This window comes from Anarrhichthys ocellatus, unplaced genomic scaffold (assembly GCF_004355925.1).
Source record: "Anarrhichthys ocellatus isolate YVR2014 unplaced genomic scaffold, GSC_Weel_1.0 scaffold49, whole genome shotgun sequence".
Taxonomy (NCBI): Eukaryota; Metazoa; Chordata; class Actinopteri; order Perciformes; family Anarhichadidae; genus Anarrhichthys; species Anarrhichthys ocellatus.
In genome coordinates, this window is record NW_022280079.1 from 1724210 (window position 1) to 1745448 (window position 21239).

The following is a 21239-nucleotide window of genomic DNA, read 5'->3' on the forward strand; positions in this document are numbered from 1 at the left end:
TGTGTGTGTGTGTGTGTGTGTGTGTGTGTGTGTGTGTGTGTGTGTGTGTGTGTGTGTGTGTGTGTGTGTGTGTGTGTGTGTGTGTGTGTGTGAAGATCAGACCCAAGAAGTTGAGTCGGTTCTGTTTAGTCCTGCACCCTACCATTCACTGAGAACAGTAGCTGAGGACACCTTTTTTCAGATCTATGGGTCAGGGTTTCTGGTCGAACAGAACTTCCACTTCTGCAGTCCCCGTTTTCTCTTTCCAGTCTTACTTTGAGCTGTTCTGCCAGGCTGAGCTCCTCCTTAGACCAGTAAGGAGGGAACACACAAAGCTAATGTATTTTTCACAAGTTTAGTGATGTTAAAAACAGCTTAAGTTTGTCAGTTAGTTCAGGGCCTGTTTTAGTTTTTATCATTTAAAGATGATTGATTAGGTTACATGCTTTTGATAGCTGATAGTTCAGAAACATCAGCTGGTACTTAAAAGTTTGAGAAACATACAGACTCTGCCAAGGTTGTACGTTTGGTTTATTCAAGTAGATGCAGTAGTTGATGAATAAACAGATCAGTGTTAAGGGATCATTCAAAGGTTTTGGATATGCGACGAACATGCTCTTACTTTCTATGAGAAGTCTGGTAGCAACTTTTGAAGATATCCAACCGACAGTTTAGAAACTTCCTTAATGAGGACTCTTACCTTTCTATGGCATATTTACAGTACGTTTGACAACGCCACTGAACTGTTGCGTTCAAATTCATGAATTGAGGTTCACCCATTGTTTATTAATCCAGTGCAACATTTGTAAAATTGTTCAGTTTCAAACTAGCAATTTACTTCAAGTTGTTCAACGTTCTGGAAAATACATGTATTACATGTATACATGTATTTGTATATGCTTTATTTTGGGGCTGCAAACACAGCATTATTAAGGCAGCTCATAGAAAACTAGCAAGAACCTGATGCATAGTGGTGATTAAAGAACAAATCTGCATCTCAGGCTTCACAATATAACAATCCTCCCAGCAGGTCCAAACTACTACGTCATGCTAATGCTAAAGCACAGTTGGAGGGGAGGGCTTCCACACTGTAGTGCACAGTGCTGTAGTGGTTTATGTCTTGTCTTGTTCTGGGTGTTTCTTACTGACTTGACGCACAGCAGTCTGAATACCTACAATACATGAATGTGTTGTAGCTAAACAGTGCTAACTGTGCAGCTGGCTAGCTGCTGGCGTGCTTAACATATTCTCAATTCAATTAAGTTACAGATTGAGTAATATTGATTAGACTAGCAACATTAGACTTTACCATTAGTCGTCCGCTCTCCAGAATCGGCAGCTTCTCAAAGATTTTGGAGGCTTTACTTGCTGAGCAACAATTTCTAACTGGTTGGTTAATGGTGCGACACAAAAATGTTTTTTTTAATTTCTGTTTGTGTACAGATTAAACAAACAAGACACAAGGCGTCAATCAGTGAGTGTGAGTCTGAGTATTGTGTATGTAGCCGCTTTAAGTCTTTATGATAAGTTAAGCTAACCACGGCCGGACTCTGGCTCTGAAGTCTACTGAACACACAGACATGAAACTGATATCAATCTTCTCATCTCACTTCAGAAAAAGAGAGCAAGTAAGAGTATTTCCCAAAACGTGGCAATGAAATGTATTACATATATTTTTTATTTAACAAAAAGCCATGTAGTGTGGTAGGAGGACATCCTGAAGCTCAGTTGTAGCCATGGACTGTAGTTAGTTCGTGGTGAGAGGGGCAGGGTGAGTAGCAGTGATGGTCTGTCTGTTTCTCTTTGCCCTGCAGCCCCCCCGACCCACCCCGCCCGCTGCTTGAGGAAGCACCGAACACGGACCTCAAGCCCCCTCCTATACTCCTACCCCAATGACATAGTGTTTGATTTTGAGCCTGAGCCTGTTTTCCGAGGTAGTTAGGCCTCTGTGTGTTCCCGTGTCCTTCACCCTCTCCACCCCACACCCCCACTCCCCACACACCAACCCAGCCCTGTGTCACCTCCACTGTGTGTCCCTCTCTCTTTCTCTCTTTCTCTCTCTCTTCCCCCTTTATGTCCATACATGCTCTCTCTACCACACACCTGATAGCTCACAGGTTACACATAGATCTCACCGTCTATTCTGATCAGACACTGCTCTTTCTATGGTTGGTCATTTGGTTGCAGAAATGCTCCTTAGAGCAAGTAATGTTGATTGAAGTCAATAATTAGTCAATAATTCTTCAAATCTGTTGTTCACATGTTCTGACTCCAGGCTTTAGTCACACTCAAAATGCAAACACACATAACTGCATTTGTTTAGTTGGCTGCAAGATTTTAAAGAAAACATAATCAACATGATTTAAGGTATTTAAAGGGTAAGTTCACCAAAACACTTTGATCTACTTTATGCTAAAGAAATGGTTCCATTTAAGACTGACATGTGTGTGTTCTGTCAGCTGGGGCTGTTTCTGACCAAAAATACAATTAGGATTCAAATTGCGACTCTAAATTCTCTGTTTATCCATTTATATATGAAACTTCAGACCAGGCTGACATACTTTTAAACATGTTTGTACCAAACAAAGTTACAAATGTATCTTATTTCTACAGAAATAAAATGACGCATATGGCAATGAGTCAGTCAGATACATTTTTGTACATACAGTATTTATTTAGACTCTCGCTTGATACTCTTATCAAAAAGAATCATGACATTTATAATGGCCACAGTGCATGGAGTCATTTGCCGTCTCTAGTCATGGAGAAAAAAAGTTGTCAACGAACATATTTATTCTTCAGTAACAATGAACACTGATCTAAATCTACCTGTAATTTCACAAATGTTCTGTGTAGACTGTTGTGGATAGAAAACTGGAATACACCTACTCTTGTAAATAAGACTAAAAACAAGTGAAGTTGAATAGTCCAGTTACTTCATTTAAGACTTACAAAAAAAACAACAACTAAAAAGCACAGGAACCAGGTGACGGGTGAGAATTACTTTTATTTGTTTGTCCAATTCACTGAATGAATGTCAACGACCTACAGCTGAGGAAATTTGCACATAACGCTCGTCATTGTAGCCAACAAAATCAATGACTACAGATTAGAATGTCCATCTTTTAATGGTTAAATGTAGCATGAGCCCAAACTGAGCATGTATTTTAAATATTTCTTATAATTTCTATTGTTCTCTAACTTATACAAAATGTTGTTTTATGATATTTTTTTCAAATCTCTTTTGGTGGAGCTTGGCTAGCAGTTCCCCACTGCTTCCAGTCTTTGTGCTGACCAAGACTAAACTTGTCCTGGACCTTTGTCTGTACTGGACCTTTTTTATTCCATTTTGGTCTTATTGTAAATAGTTTAAAAACCTCCGTTGAAGAATTCCATTGAAGAGACAACAGTTAAAGTTTCAAATCAGGCTCCTCTTTGATCAACATCATGTAATCCTTTGTGATCCTGACAGAAGTAGTTAATAACAGTTATGAACTTTGAATTCTAGATGTTTAAACCATGAACTGCCATTCAACCAAGCACCCCCTCACCTCTGCATGTGACTAAACACACACACACACACACACAACTGATCCAGAAGCCTCAATCCCTATCCCCGCCCTTTCTTTGCTTTTCTGCTTTTTCTCAACTGTTTTTATTTTTTTACCTATCCACCTTACCTCTCTTCTTGTATTGTTTCCTTCCTCTTCATCCCTGATCCCCCTCCAGGTTCCACCACAGGGCTCTCGGCCACGCCTCCCGCCTCTTTACCTGGCTCTCTGACCAGTGTCAAGGTTCCACAGAAGTCCCCGTGCCAACAGAGGGAGCGCAAGTCATCGTCCTCGTCTGAGGACCGCAATAAGATGGTAAGACATTGTTACAGATGTTGCCATTTTTCTGGAGTTCATTGTCTGTGTGCTTGTGTTGACTAAGTGCCCTGTGGAACAGAAAACCCTGGGGAGAAGGGACTCCAGTGACGACTGGGAAATCCCAGAGGGTCAGATCACTCTGGGTCAGAGGATAGGCTCTGGGTCATTTGGAACTGTCTTCAAGGGGAAGTGGCATGGTAAGACCAATGCTATACAAACACATCAGTGAGCCACACTGTTGCACTGCACAGGTTCCTTTATTACCATAAACACACACACTGTAGTTTCATTTGACTCAATCCCGCACAGACCGTCCTGCTGCCACAAACACTCACTACAGCAAATGTGGATCAGTCTGCCACTGAAAGTAGTCCCAGGCAAATGCACTATTTCCTTTTATTTGAGTAGCTATTGCTAAAAACTACAGTGACCAACTGTTTAAAGAAGTGACTGAGCCTTTCTTTAAAAAAGAAAATAAACTATATTTTCTGAACAAAGTACTTAAATTTCACCAATATATTCTTGCCATTTCAAACAAACATGCTAATGTTTTGTCCTTAAGACACTGAAAACCCAAGTTGCTCCCAGGGCCCTTCACAGCAGCCCACTGCTCCTACTGTGTAAAATGTCCGACACAAGTAATGAAATTATAAAGTAGCTGTACACCTGAACATATTTTAGCTCAGTAGGTTTAGGTTAGAGCTCACCGTGGAGGGCTCTGGAATTTTGCAGTCACATTTTTGAATATTTTTTTCTCGTCCATCTCCTCCCAGGTGATGTGGCAGTGAAGATGTTGAACGTCACTGCTCCCACACCACAACAGCTTCAGGCCTTCAAGAATGAAGTGGGGGTCCTCAGGTAACTCTTCAATTAGGGGTAGATTCCTGCACCTTTTTACTTCCCTACAAATGAACATCTTACTCAACACATTACTCAAGTGTCTCCCTTTAACGAAGAAAGTGCTGCAGTTCTGTCTTCTCATCAACCTGTTTTTTTGCACCAGGAAAACACGTCACGTGAACATCCTGCTGTTCATGGGCTATACCACCAAACCTCAGCTGGCCATCGTGACCCAGTGGTGTGAAGGCTCCAGTCTGTACCACCACCTGCACATCATCGAGACGAAGTTTGAGATGATCAAGCTGATTGACATCGCCCGGCAGACTGCTCAGGGCATGGAGTAAGTCCTCCCACAAATAGAAAAGCATTTGCCATGTGTGTAATGGGTCCAATAACTTTTCTCTTTTCCTTCTCAGTTACCTGCATGCCAAATCAATCATCCACAGAGATCTGAAGAGCAACAGTATCCTTTTAAAACATTTCACTCAATCAGTTTGTCTTAAGGCTGAGGCCTTTTTTTCCAAATTAAATTCAAATCAGCTGATGATGGAGGGATGAAAATATAACCTCCATCCTGAGAAAGCAGAAGTCCTACTTCAATAGCTCAGAATTGGAAGAAGAGAGTGTTTCCTTGACCTCATCTCCTCCAGACATTTTCCTCCACGAGGATCTGACAGTAAAGATTGGTGACTTTGGTCTAGCTACAGTCAAGTCCCGCTGGAGTGGCTCCCACCAGTTTGAACAGCTGTCTGGCTCTATACTGTGGATGGTGAGTGTTCATCCCCTACCAGTGGCCCTTAACTAAGTTGTCTTTTTTACCAGTTTCCATTTCTTCTGTTGGTCCTTTATTATGACACTACTCGTAAATTGGCGTGAGCTAGTCGGTGTAACCTGTGCTCTCTCAGGCCCCAGAGGTGATACGGCTGCAGGACAAGAATCCCTACAGCTTCCAGTCAGACGTCTACGCATTCGGCATCGTGCTGTACGAGCTCATGTCAGGAGCACTGCCCTACTCAAACATCAACAACAGAGACCAGGTTAGAGGACTCCATAAACCACACAGATGTTTTAAAACAACAAAACACATTTAATTTCTTCATAGTAGTCGCATTCAATTTCAGTGGCTCCCTGGTTAGACAAGCACTCCTTCGCATACGGTAGCAGAAAATATACCAACCATTTGCATATGTGTTGCCATCATGCATTCTCATCACAGACAAACTGAAGTTATAATCATTTAAAGAAAATTGAAATATTTTGAGATCCTGAGAGTGAGATGTTTCAGTCTCATGTCTTTGTGTTCAGTGCAGAGCTGGAGTCAGGTCGTGGTTAGCCTAGCTCAGCATAACGACTGGAAGCAGAGGGAAACAGCTAGCTTGGCTCTGTCCAAAGTTCAAAAATATTCCGACCAATTTCTTAAAGACAAGGCGTGCATCAAGCAACAGCCAAATCAAAGTCCTAACTGGGAAAAAAAAATAAAAAAATATATATATATATATATATATAATTATTATATATATATATATAATTATTATATTATTATTATTAAGAAGTATTATAACCTTAACTTACCAATTATGTCATTGTTAAACATTTGCTAAGCTTTTGGATACTTTTTAAAGATGAATACATACTTTATTATGCATTTATTATCAGTTGTCCATGCACTTATTAGCAGTTAACTATGGGCTACCAAATCTAAAGCGAGAACAATGCCTGGTATGAGATAATAAATCCTTTATCAGTCTTAATAACTAACACTTATTACAAGACCTTAATATAAAGTGTTGCCAAATTATATATTTTGCAAAGTGTATGATCTTTATTTGGAGTTTGTTCATGCCTCATTTAAATGCACTCTTTAATTAAGATGAATCTAATTAGTTGTTATTCAATTATTTTTCTAACAATAAAATCAACACAGTCAACAATATAAAAGTATTCCAGTGGCACATTTGAGCTTTATTGGAAGCCACAGCTCTACAAAATTTTTATCCCAGCAAACCGATGTTATGACTCATATCTTTATTCCCATAGATCATATTTATGGTAGGTCGAGGTTACCTGTCTCCTGACCTCAGCAAGGTGCGCAGCAACTGTCCAAAGGCCATGAAGAGACTGATGGCCGACTGCCTGAAGAAGAAGAGAGAGGAACGACCTCTTTTCCCTCAGGTGAGACAAATAAATGCTAATGCTTTTATAGTTCATTGGGAGGTGGGCATCACAGCTGAATTAATATAGTTTTAGAATCAGATATTTATTGTAAAACAGGCTTGTGTTACATACAGTGCTTCATTCTTAAATATCCCCCGTATTAACAATTTCATATATTAGCAAAACATGTTTTATATATTCAGTGTAATGTCCCTTTACACAGCACGTATTCCATCAATACAAAAATAGTTATATCACACTTGCAAATCTTCTGTTCTCCCATTTTTCATTCAAAAATGTATTTCATGCACTCCTGCTTTGCAGTTCTTTCATCAAGTGTGAAGCTTCTGTCCATGAATTGCAACATTTCCTCTCCACAGATGTTTCATATTAAAAGCCTACCAGCAACTCAAATAGCATAATCTCTCCCTTTTCTTGGAGAGTTTTTCTAATGTGAAACATAAACGGCTAATTACTAATTATTAAGCTCGTTACTGAAAGTGCAAGAAGACCATCGCAAGTAAAAAGCCAATACTTTAGGTCTATCAATACACCTGTTCAACAAGCATGAACATTTAGAAAAGTGATACTTCAATCTGCTCTGTTTTCAGTCTCTCATTCATCAGCACTATGTTTACACAAGCACAGTATGAGTATCAATATAGTTCTAACTTTACCCATCCCTAGTTCTTGTTCACTATGTGGCACAGGAGAGTAAAATGTTATGCCATTTTATAATAATAATAACTTTATTTATATAGCACCTTTCATAACAAAGTTACAAAGTGCTTCACAATAAAAACATATAAGCAAATAAGATCCAGAACCCAAGAGGAAAAACAAGATGGAGCAAAGTTACTTGTACAGTCTTTAGAAGAGATTTGAAAGAGGATACTGAATTTCCACAGTTCCACAGCTGAGGGGCCCGGACAGCAAGGGCCCGGTCACTTTTAGGGACTAGTCGTGATTTTGGAACTGTTAGCAAGGCCCTGGCGGATGATCTCACACAGCGGTCATGCTCAAAGCAAGACAGCAGACTGCAGATATAGGAAGGAGCCAGGCCATTGAAGGCTATAAAAGCAAGCAGTTAAATTAAATTCTAAAACTCACAGGTAACCAGTGAAGGACAGCAAGGATTGATGTGATGTGGTCACTTCTCTTTGTACAAGTTAAAAGCCTGGCAGGAGCATTCTGTTTCAATTGCAGCCTGCTGATACCAAAATGAAGTGAATTACAGTAGTCAAGTCTTGAAGGAATACAAGCATGAATGACTCTCTCTAGGTCTGCAGATGAAAGGAATGACCTGATTTTGGTTAGCAGTCTCAATTGAGCAAAGCAGGACTGCACGATTTGATCACCTGAGCCTCAGTGCTGAGGGCCAGCAGGGGTAATTATATTTACATCCAATTTGGAGTCATTTATTTTTTGACATCCAATTTCTTTTGTCGAAAAGGCACAACATGATACAAGAAACAGTGGTGGTGCCATGCTTAATCGGGATGTACAACTGTCTATCATCTGCATATAAATGAAAGTCAATATTGTGCTTAAACAGTGGGGGAACCCACAGAAGAGAGGAGCCCATAACCAATCCAGCACCACACCACTGATGCCAACATAGTTCTTCAGACGGCTGATTAAGACATTGTGGTCAACTGTATTTTATGCTGAGCTGAGTTCAAGAAGAATTAAAATGGAATGCAGGCATGTGTAGGAGGAAAACAAAAGGTGCTTGGTGACCTTGACCAGAGCAGTCTCAGTGCGGTGTAGGGAGAGAAAGCCAGACTGAAATGTCTTCCTTCTTTAAAAGGGGTAAACAGTAGCATGCTTATGAGAGGGGAAAATACCAGTTGACCGAGAGCAGTTAATAGTAATTTAACTTGTACTTGTACAGCGCTCTTCTAGTCTTCTGACCACTGAAAGCGCTTTAACTGTAATTCTGTAAAGTTCCCCACTGCAGGACTAATGAAGGATTATCTTATCTTATCTTAACACTACATGTCATTCACCCATTCATACACTGATGGCAGGGGCTACCATGCAATGTGCCAGGACTACCTAACCATTCATACACTGCAGGCACAGCCTATGGGAGCAGATTATTGCAATGTAGGTGAAAAAGGGCAGTCCTTCAAATTTGTTTTATGTGGGAGTTAGAGGACATATTCTGATCAAAGATAACTCCAAAATTCTTTACAGTGGTGCTGTATGCCAGCGCAATGCCATCTAGAGAAACTATATCATTAGATAATTGATTTCGGAGATGTTCTGGGCCTAGTAGAATAACTTTGGTTTTGTCTGAGTTTAACATCAGGAAGTTGCAGGTCATCCAGGTTTTTATGTCTTCAAGGCATGCTTGAATTTGTTGTCGTACGATAAGTCGATAACGTAAAAAACGATTGAAGTCATATCCATCCATCCATCCATTTACTTCCGCTTTTCCAGAGCCAGGTCGTTGGACCAGCAGGCTTAGGAGGGTATTCCAGACCTTCCTCTCCCCAGCAACGCATTCCAGCTCCTCCAAGGGAACCCCGAGGCATTCCCCGAGGCATTCCCAGGCCAGACCAAATATGTAATCTCTCCAGCGTGTTTTGGGTGTTCCCCGGGGCCTCTTACCAGTGCAGAGTTGGGCGTGCCTGGAAAATCTCTAAAGGAAGCTGTCCAGGAGGCATCCTGATCAGATGACCGAACCACCTCAGCCGGCCCTTTCCGACATGAACGAGCAGCGGCTCTACTCCGAGCTCCCTTCAGATGTCCGAGTTCCTCCCCCTATCTCTAAGGCTGAGCCCAGCCAACCTACAAAGGAAGCTCATTTCGGCCGCTAGTATACGCAATCTCATTCTTTCGGTCACTACCCAAAGCTCACCATCATAGGTGAAGGTCAGAATGTACTGGTAAATCGAGAGCTTTACCTTACAGCTCAGCTCCCTCTTCACCAAAACGGTCCGGTACAACCCCTGCAGCACTGCTGACACCGCACCAAACCGCCTGTTCATCTTACCCTCCATATTACACTCAGTCGTGAACAAGACCCTTAGATACTTGAACTCCCTCACTTGGGGCAGTGACTCACTTCCAACCCGGAGGGTGCATTCCACTGCTTTCCGGCAGAGAACCATGGCCTCAGATTTGGATGTACTGACTCTCAAACTCAGTCCAAAAAACACATGTAGACTGGATGCACAACCACTACCACGGTCTGCCACTCCACAAGCACTGTCCCCGACCTCCACGTGACACTGCACCACTTGCGTTCAGATCAGGCAGGCCGTTCCTCCCAATCACCCCCCTCCAGGTTTCTCCATCGTTACCCACATGAGATTTGATGTCCCCCAGCAGAACTATAGAGTCCCCGGTCGGCGCCCTTACCAGAATGCCACCCAGACACTCCAAGAAGGCTGAGTACTCCCAACTGCTGTTCGGTGCATAGGCACAAACAACAGTCGGCAACTTGCAGTCAGATAGAGTTGACCCTCTCGTTCCCCGGGGGAAATTTCCAACACAGCAGCACTTAACCGGGCGCTCGTAAGTTTCCTCTGCACCTTTCGCCCTACGGCAACTACGGAAAATCATAGTCCACCCCCTCTTCAGGAGTTTGGTCCAGAACCAGTGTTATGCGTGGAGGTGAGCCCAACTATTTCTAGTTGGTACCTCGCCAAGCTGTTGTAACTCTGTGACAACTGTACTTTGTCAAAACTGTCCCAAACTTCACATGCTTGATGAGAGTCATGGTTTGAAGACTTCTGCATGCCAATTTTAACTCAGTCATAGCGCCACCTACTGGCAAGTAACATTAGCATTGTAAATTGGGGGCGACCGTGGCTCACTGGGTTAAGAGGGTTGTCTGGTAACCGGTTCGATCCTTGACTGGGACGTGTCACGTGTCGAAGTGTCCCTGAGCAAGACACTGAACCCCGGGCGCCTGTCATTGGCAGCCCACTGCTCCCTATATACAAATGCAGAGACAAATTTCCCCTTCTAGGATCAATATAGTATAATAAATTAAATTAAAATTAAACAATGATATTGGGAAATATTCAGCAGCTAACATACCTCAGCGATCGGATGGTTTTCGGGTGGAGCGGCTGTGGCTCAGAGTTTGAGTGGGTCGTCAAAGGATAGGCGGTTCGTTTCCTGGCTCCTCCAGTCCATGTCGATGTGTCCTCGGTCAAGACACTTGTTTTTTGTAAATTGCTCCCAAAAGCTGTGCCTACAGTGAATGATAGTCCTGATGGGCAGGTGGTGTAAATGGGTGAATAACATGTAGTGTTAAAGCACTTTGAGTGATTGGAAGACTAGAAAGCCCATTTACCATTTTATAGTGCCACATCAATCATCCATCAGTAACTGGGAGGATGACATATCAGCATCATTTATAAATATATGCTCATCTAGAGAATGACTTAAACCAACCGGTCTGTCTGCTAGCTAGTAGCTAGCTACCTGGCTAGATATCACCCAATTGTTGGTTGTTGAGCGGCTGTGGCTGAACAACAGTGGTAGAGGAGGGTCGTGCTTCAATCAAATCAAAGGATTGGGGGTTCGATACCTGGCCCCGCTAGCCGATGTGTCGAGACACTTAACCTCAAAATGCTCCCGTAGCTGTGCCTACGGTGTGTGAATGGGTATAAATGTTAGTTACCAGGTGGCACCTTGCATGGTAGCCCCTGCCATCAGTGTATGAATGGGTGAATGGTGACATGTAGTGTTAAAGAGCTTTGAGTGGTCGGAAGACTAGAAAAGCGCTGTACAACTACAGTCCATTTACCATTTAATTAGGGCCCGAGCACCGACGTAGTCAGAGCGGAGGACCTATTGTTATTCTAATGTTTATTATTATTATCGTACCACTTTCGTCGCAAAAGCAGGTGCTTGGAATACTGGTAACATTTTTGAAATTTGGCACGCAAGGCAGTCATGGTGAAAATTGCAGTCTGATTGGGGTGTCCAGTATGAAAAATTGGCTCGATAGCGCCCCCTTTTGAGTAGCCCCAACATTGGATTTCACCTAGCTGTATCAAATTTTTTAGGTATGTGTTACTTGATGGGACGTACAAAATATCCTCTTGGAAGTATGTCCTAATCCAAACAGGAAATAAGACATTTTTAATTTTATGACATTTTTTGACCATTTCAAGCCTTCGTACTTTAACAAACTCCTCCTAGAGATTTAACCCGATTGACTTCAGATTTCTAAGGGGTCCATGCTCTAAATCCAACCGGAAGTCAGCCATTTTTAATTTTGTATGAATTTCTCGTGTTTTTTTTTGCCATTTCCAGGTGCTGTACTTTAACAAACTCCTCCTAGGGAATTAATCAGATCAACTTAGAATGTGGTCAGAACAATCTAAAGACCTTAGCGATTAAAAGTTACCAAAAACTTGAGGTTTCATCGAACGACGTGGATGTGGTATGGCAGCCATTTTACATGGTTCGCCATCATCCATCAAGCTGTTGTAACTCAACTGTACTTTGTCAAATCTGTCCTAAACTTGACCTGCTTGATGACTGTCATGGCTTTAGGACTTCTGCATGCCAATATTAACTCATAGCAATAGCGCCACCTACTGATAACGATGGCCGTAAGCAGGATTCTATAATTACAGCGGCCCAAACACTGAACTTATTAAAAGGGTTTGTGGGCACACCATGAGAAAAAGACTTCTCTGATCTAAATATGTGCAAACTAAGATGTTTGGAGAGCAGAAATTGGATAAAAAAGGTTTCCAAATTGCTTTTGTATGTGGAGTTTTCATTAATAGTAAATGTAGTTGTTTTTGTTCTTTTTGGAGCCGGTCCTTAATGTTAGGTAATTTCATGAAACGTGAAGTTTGTTAAAGAAAATCAAACTGCACCCATCCTAATTTATATGGTAGATTATTCTACATTGGCTCACCTTTTGGCTTAAAGTTATTTCTTTACAAAAAAATGTTTTTTGTCCACATGGAACTATACATTCTCCTATTTCTCCTCGACTCTTCCAGCTTTGAGTCACTCAGCAGTGATTGTCAGAGCTACCTGCACAAACAAACAAAGTTTTGAGACCTGCATTTACTTTGACAGTCTGTTATGTTACTAACACTGAAGCGCATTCACACACATTCAGTTTTTCGTCAATTTTTACAGAATTACAGTTATGATTGTATTTGGAGGTACACTCAAAACATTCAAGGCTTAAGACCTAGCAAAATGACCTGGCTACGCCATTGGTAGACACAGGAAATACCGTTTAACTCGTGCACACAGTGTGTGATGGTCACAGAAATGCATGGCCGCATCCATCAGAGTCCTGCCAGTACCCTCGACGTGCATGAATATGCAAGGGCCCGATCAATGCTGCTTGCAGCTTTAATTTATTATTATTATTTATGTAATACCCAATTGTTAAACATGCTGTGGGGACCTGTGTCTACCTGTTTTTGCAGTGAGAGCAGTTTTTAAAACACCGGCACACTTTTTGCACGCCGAGTGGCCGGTCTCACAAAGCCAGCGGCTACTCATTCCTCCAAAAATGTTGGCATGAATTTACAAATCATCGTTATTTGGATAAAAAAATAGCATATTTAGAATCTAAAAGGTTACCTTCTCTCCTTAAATTAGATCTTATTAAATCTTAATAACAGCTTTTGAAAAATATTTATTGGCAAGTAAAGGATGATAAAGCTGGCGATGCTAAGCAAAGTAATCACTCTTCTGGTCTAAAACCTGACCCTAGGAACAGAAAATCACACAATGCCAAAGCTACTTCTACTTCAGGCAAAGATTAAGGTCAATACTTCTTATTATACTTCTCCTCTTTTTATACTTCTTCATCTTCTTCTTATACGGTTCTTCTTCCTCTTGTTTTATTGGTAGGTGCCATTTGATTGAATGACTTCTGGTCACTAGATGTTCCAGCTAATGTCCGACATACTGCCACCTGTTTTACCGAAGGCGGATGTAGCAAACGCATCAAATAGGCCTGGTGGTTATTCCTACCATCAACCTTTTTTTCAAATCATTTTTCAGGTTTAAAGTACGGGAGATTTATGGTAACATATTTAAACTGCAGGGCAGAGGTAGTGAGATGGGTCAAATATGGGAGAATGCTAGGACATTTACTTGTAAGTGCCTAAAAAAGTTTGATTTCTTTTTAATCTGTGTTCTTTAAATTATTTATTTCTACTTGATCCCATTACCCCACTGATTTCATTCAATGAGGAATTGATTGGCTTTGCCACCAGAGGGCTTCAGAGGTTTACATGATGGAAAAAAAGCAGCCGAACTGAAGCAATGACTTACTCAGTGAAGCAATGTACTTACACAGCACACACCGTTGTTGATGGTTATGTTAGTTAGTTAGTTAGTTATTTAGTATTCTGACTGATGATCCTGCGGCTGTGCTTTGTATTCTGTCAGATCTTGGCATCCATCGAGCTGCTGGCACGTTCATTACCCAAAATCCACCGCAGCGCCTCAGAGCCTTCGCTAAACCGAGCCGGCTTTCAGACGGAGGACTTCAGCTTGTACGCCTGCGCCTCGCCCAAAACCCCTATCCAAGCCGTTGGCTATGGTGAGCTCATATACAAACGTCAGTCTCAACAGTAGTATTTACTAGTATTGTAAACTACTCCAGTGAAGAAGGAAGTCAGTAGTGGCCTCAATTCACAATTATGTTTTTACACTTAAAATCAAAGAATAAAAGTAAAAGCACGCAAACTCCTTGAAAGAAACATTGATAAACACATGGATTAGACTGACATATTGATTATGTCGACTTTTTGTTGTACACTTCATTAGTACTACACTGATTGAATGTGGAAACACTTGATCAGATTTGAGTATTTTAATTTAATGAATATATAAAGAAAGCCCTTTATAGATAGGCCATCAAATACCAGCAATACATACCAGCTTTTTGAAACGTATTATTCTGTAAAAGGTTTTTCTAACATTTTGCTGCCCCGTAAATGTAAATGATACCTTCCTTTATGTAATAGAAATGTTGTTTTAAATGTATTTATTAATTTCATTTGCTTCTATTTTGCTATTCTGTCAGTTGTTGTTACTGTAAAAGCAACTCAATCATTCCTGTAGATATTACACATTCAAAAGCCTGTGAGGAGAACAACTTTTTGGACGATATATTGTCCCAGAAATAATTGCAATACACAATACTATTGTCATTTTAAGATTTTTTTAATGCCACTGATATGATATACATTTTCAAAAAACTATTAATTCTTAAGAATATTCACACATTGGAATGTAAAAAAAAAAAATCAAATATCCTATATAAATAGACCAAATAAAATCACACAACCAAAACCATAAATAAAATGGACTCTTGATCTCTTTCAACTTAAATATGCATTCTCTGCCCAATGCCCAAGTCATTTAATGGTAGGCAAAACCCTGTTGTTTATTCTGGCATCATATTGGCAAGAATTTTGTTAACATTCTTATGTAAACATACACGCATTTAAACATAATGGGCAATATAGAGGTCATCAAAAATGATTGAGGTTGTTTCCATATATGTACTCAATAACATAATTATCGTGGCAGGCTGATCTAAAGCACATCAGAAAAGATTTTGACCGTAACACAATCATAAGGACAAAACGAATTGGCAACGTAGCTCTGGAGAACCATCCACGTTAAAACTGCTTTGCCGTATTGTCAAGATACACATAATGAAAAAATCTGAATTGATATTCCTGTGGCTGCATACTAATCTTCTGTGTCTTTATTACTTTTTAGGGGAGTTTTCGGCGTTTAAGTAAGTGCTGCAGATCCCACAAGTCCATCTCTCTTCGTCACTACTCAAAAGTCTTGTGTCCATGCGGTGGATTCATTCATTACTGAAAAACTGAAAAAAATTGTCTCAAAGAATGTGCTTTATTCTTCCTCTGTCAACCTGAAGAAGGCAGCCTCACTGGAGTTCTTCCAACAAAAAGCTGTCCAGCAGGCAAACAGCAACGGACACAACTCAATTAGGAACAAAAAATACAAAAAACACAATCAAGAAACTTGAATCACAAAAAGAAAGGGAAAAAACAAGTTACAAAGCTATCCATACCAAAAAGTTTTTGAGGAAGAGACGTCAAACTCCACAGATGGACTTGCCTGCTGGAGGGAAAAGATGAAGGCAAAAGGAAGGAGAGATGGAGGCGAAATGTCAGAAGTCCAGATTTAGGGCACCCCTCGTCCCATCATTTCCTGTGCAGGTGAGACTGGTTTATCAGCCAGGTGCTGAACTGCTCTTTGAGGGACTGCAGAAACGGGGCCCATGGAAGGAGAAAAGAGGCCTGCCGTCCTCCAGTTGAGATAGGCCAGGTGTAAGCCAGGCTTTCTGGTCACACCACAGGTCACATATTGAGCCCCCACAGGGCTCAATACTGAAATTCTGCAAAATACATGTTTGCCTCCAACAAATTCAACACCCATGAGGAAACGGTAATAGCTGTTTATCTACGGACATATTTTGTTCTACCTTTTCAAACTTCAAAACCTTCAAATGAAAACAGGATTCTGGTAGAAAAGTGTGGCGCCTACGCTTTTCCACCGAAAATAGGGGCTGTTCTTTGGGAGGAAAAATACTCATTTGTTTGGTGATAAAAGATCCATGAGAGGGATTTCTCATAAAAAGCCTGGTCTAAGCCAACAAATGAGATGCTTGTTAATTAGCCAGCTTCAGCAGTGTTGGAAAGGGACGCTCTACCTTTTCAGAGGTGGTCACGTCGATGTGAAAAAGCAGCATAAGCGTGACGTGTTCTGTGACCACAGGAGCTGTTTACAGGGGGTGAAATGCAGATTCGTTTGGTGATGGAAGCTACACAAGAGGGGTTTCTTATTTAGTTTAAAGAGCCTGGTCAAAGCCAAGCTAGTGGCCAGCCTTTACACTGAACTACGGAGTGTGTACAGTAAGTTGTGACACAGCATCTTTTCAACAAAGCTTTTATTTTGCTTCACACATTTTTTTCCACAAAACCCAACCTCAGATTTTTTGTTTTTTGTAATAGCAATTGCATGTCGTGTTTCTTTTCCTTTTTCCCCCTCATGTGGCTTTAATATTGCACTCACCTAACAATGGGGACCGCACTTGCAGCTGCTCACTGATGGGCTGCAGTGTTACCTGCTGAAAGGACCAGTGATCCTCTGGAGAGATCTGTTAGTCACGAAAGGTTTGAAAGTGTTATTTCAATCGCACCATTTACATCCTCTACACACATGCACCTGTACTTTTTTTAATTCCAGTGTGTGTTGAGGGTTGCAGGTGTTATTACAGGTTATTTTTATTTTGTTATAGTCAGTGTTTGCCTTTTTCTGTACAGGCAGGCCTGCAGATATTTACTTATTTATGTGATTTTTGTTGTTTTGTTTATTTTCCGTACTGCTTTACTTGAAGCGATCAGTATTTCTTTTGGCGCTTGTTTTACTCTTTGTGACTCGTGTACTTGCACTTTGTAGAGATGGATAGAAGCAAATGAGCGACTTGCCTTTTCTTTTTTTTATTGAAGAATAAATTGTGACATACAGAGCTGATGACCCAAAATTTAATTTCCAATGCATGAGCCATCTGCAGAGGCTGAACTGTGAATATTTTGCCGGGAAGGCTCAGTTGTTGCTTCAGGACTGTCTTTGAAAAAGCCGAGTATGTCACCTTACCTGCAGTGAAGAGACAGCTGGTCTGATGAGTGGATATTGTGGAGTTGGAGCACACAGCTGAAGCATCTAGCCAAACACTGACAGACTGGTTCTTCTCATCATTAAGGATTTATGTATTTCCATCATTAACTAACCCCACAGCCACAGCCATGTTATCACACATTTTGTTGCCTCTCATCTTTGTGCCTACAGGACAGAGCTGTGGGGAGTTTAGCGTAGCTTAGCACAAAGAATGGAAGCAGGGGGGCAGTACTAGCCCTGACCCAGGTGAGTCTTGTACTCAACAAGGCCCTGGATCACCACCTCCAGTAATTTGGACATTTTCCTGTCAAAGTTTTACAAGAAGCATGTTGAAAATACAATCTGGTAGGAAATGTTAGCAGCATTAACCAGGGGGGATTAAATATGCCAAATAGTGAAAAACATGATTTTAAAGGGACTTTTTTTTGTTACTTTTCATCCACTTGCTGTTTTCTTCCATATCTTAAAAAATGGTTAAAAAGATTGAATTCCACCATCCTTTTGTATTTTTAACATTCAGCCCATAACAAAATTTCATGAGCCATTCAATGACTGAAATGTTGCAGGCGAGATCACCTGTAACGCCTCAAGACATGAAGAGGGATCGTTTGTTAGCCTCGCTCCAAAACACGAGATCTACAGTATCTCTGGACTGAATGCACAAAGATGATATTTCTGTTGACGTCATATTACCCAGGTTAAGACGGCAAACAAAAGAATATCCTTAACTGTGATTCATATTTGAAGAGTAACTCAACCCAAATCTGTGTAGAGCCTGATATCTACTGGTGAAAGCAGGATAATGTCCAACTGCTATTGGGTGGTCTTTGACGTCGCTCTGAAGATACAGGTGCACTTCACCTCGCCCTTGCAGCGTGCCGAGTGCTGCATAACAGCAACGGTTATTCCAGGTTCATTACAACTTTGGTCTATTATTCGTAGTTTTGTTCAACATTCCTGTCACTGTACTTGCCACGTTTATGGCTGAGATCTGGCAACACAGAAGGACGGTGACTTTTTGCTCTGAAAGCTCAAAGTGGTTTCAGAGCGCAAAACGGTCGCTCAGGCCATCTTTACCATAATAACACTACTTTAAGAGCAACGGAAGTCAGACTGCGACTGGTAGTCCCTTCGGTGATGCTCGTCGGAGAACTATGGTGTGAAGAGGACCTGCTCCTCCAAAAGCTTACACACTGGTCTTTTAACATTCTTCTTTTGACCAGAATAGCAACTTCTAATGGATGCTGTAATGTGTTTGCTGTATGAATCAATAGTTGTTCGCCAACACAGCAGTTGTAACCAATTAGCCAGATTATCCTTTTGTCACTGACGTCCTGACGTTAAATAAGAACTGAAGGGAAACATATTGTGGGTCTGTGGGAACCCAGAGCTCTAAGATGGTACCTCATAACTGTACAGAGACTGGAGGTGAATCTATGTGTATACATGTATTTGATTACGGCAGTGAAGTCATTTACATGACATTATTTTGAGTGTTAATGGAGAAGCTACAATGTTAGCATAGCATATCCCTGGTTGATCCAAACTCCATTCAGAAAACAGGCATTTTAAAAGTTCTTTGCTTGTTGTCTTGCGGACAGACCTGAAAAGACATGAATTCTGACTTCAGACTTCACAAATCTGCATTGTGATGTAGTGATTTTGTCATTATTTTGATTTGTTTATTGCAATTAAATCACAGCAAAATCTGTATATTTTGAGTTCATACTGCTGTAGTAAACCACATTAATTCAGCTGACATGACTTGCTACATTCAGTGACTACAGCTAGGTGATGATGTTCTGAACCCAGCCATGGCGGATCAGAAGTGTCGGTATCAAAGATGCTCCGATTCTGAACTGTAACTCTCGGGTGCGTCTCGCAAGGCAAACATTTGCTTTGCATTTGGTGTGAACACAGCATAAAGGAATTATCCATGTGCTCATTGATTCAGCAGTAATGCTTGCCCGTCTCTGACAGTGCCAGTGATGTTGCTGCTTCACATGGAGCTTTGTTTACCACACATGTAGTTGATTCAGGCTGGTCGAATCAGCACATGCCTTCTTGTGTGTCCATGGCTGTGCAGACACTTGTTAGGCACAAACTGGTGTTCATTGGGTTTTGGAGTGCACTCTCACAGAAACACCTTGTACTAAATACCAGGCATCAGCAGAAAGTGCCTGGTTCTACCCATAGATTCTAAGGGCTTCTAACCCATACTTGACTTCCACTAGTATGCAGGTTAAGGTTAGACTGATGTATGGAGACATTGTAGGCCTTTTATAAAACATAACATATCCCTCAGTCATGGAACGCCTCTGATATTTCGAGGTCGTCTCTGAAGAAGACCGAGCTGACATGTTGTGGACCTTCAAAGATATGAGCTGGTTCAGGTTGTGAAGGAGACTTTGAGTCACTAGAGATAGAAATATTGCTAACTTCTTGGTCATGAAATCTTTGAAGATGAATTGTGTTCAGTCAGTTCTGTCATCAGTAAAAAGTAATAGCCCAATAATACTGGTACTTACAGAAGAGGATGAGGTCGTGTGGGGAAGAAAAGGAAGGTAAAGAAGTCTAAGTTTAATCATTGAAATCTACAGACTCGGACTTTTGACTCGATGTTTTAAATTCTGATTCAAGGCTAGAATCCGACTTAGATTTCTTTCTTTTTAGATAAAGCCAGACTGATCTTAGAGCAGCTTTAGTCTGAGAGTGAGCGAGCAGTCCAAGGACTTCCTGTACATTTCTATATTGGCTTAAATGTTGACAATGACATGTTCATTCTCAACCTTGAAAAGAGTGGTTAATGATATAAGCTCAACTCAAGGTTGACTTATTTGCTTGTTCTAGAGCTTTTGATCTTGGTAATTACTATTTCCCAGGGCAAGAATGAATCCTTGTGTTTGTCTTTCCTTCGACCTCTATCTGCTGAACCTTCATAGCATCTTTGGAAGTAAATATTGAGGCTTTGCTCACACACACATCCTCTGTCTCCTCTTCATCCAAAACTTTTCCCTTCTCTATTCTTAAACATTCTCCTAAAACCCATCAATTCCTTTCAATTGAGAACTAAAATGAGAAACTTCATGGAGACCTTTTCTGATTGTTTTTTTTCACCTGTAAATAGTTGTACAAAGGAGACACTGTCCGTTTGCTAGGAGGCATGGAGACTACAAATGTAACTAATTATAAAATGTTCAAAATAAAGAGATGGAAGATTAAAAGACATTTTGATAGGCAGACTTCTGTGAAAAAAACAGTTGAGTGTAAAAATATTTAAGGCTGTATCATAAGGAGAAAGAGCTTAATGTATTTGTTGTGAATATGAAAAACTGATATATTAAAGAAGTGCATGAAAACTGTAGCTTGGTTTATGTGTCATTTGTATGGGTGGGGTATTGTTGTGTATTCTATCCACATGGTGGCAGCATGCAACACTGTAACGTGCCCAGAAACACCTACTGCTGTAAGGACATGTGCTTTTTAACAATACAGCCAAATTAGAATCTCATCGTTTCCTTTTTTTAACACACTATTTGTTCCTTTCCTCTATTCAACTGAACAGTTTCAACATCGATGGCATTAAAGGGAACAGGAAGAAAACCTCTATTCCCCATATTAAGTGCAACAGTTCATTCCTGTATTTTAATGACCGAACATGTACATATTTAATGATAGTTACGTAATGCTTATTCAGCACACTGATGCATTATGAAGCTTTACTTA

General features: G+C 40.8%; 1 protein-coding gene across 1 annotated transcript in view; it reads left to right on the top strand.

Annotated features, from left to right (window-relative positions):
• The window catches only part of braf (B-Raf proto-oncogene, serine/threonine kinase), a 49943-nt gene extending 29066 nt beyond the window's left edge, over nt 1-20877 (top strand). The window contains 11 exon segments of the mRNA XM_031869801.1: nt 1794-1913; nt 3709-3845; nt 3928-4045; nt 4622-4706; nt 4852-5028; nt 5105-5151; nt 5339-5457; nt 5594-5725; nt 6726-6860; nt 14241-14394; nt 15585-20877. Of these exon segments, the coding sequence (XP_031725661.1) occupies nt 1794-1913; nt 3709-3845; nt 3928-4045; nt 4622-4706; nt 4852-5028; nt 5105-5151; nt 5339-5457; nt 5594-5725; nt 6726-6860; nt 14241-14394; nt 15585-15607 (1247 nt within the window). The 3' untranslated portion in view covers nt 15608-20877.
• Nucleotides 20878-21239: the final 362 nt, after the last annotated feature.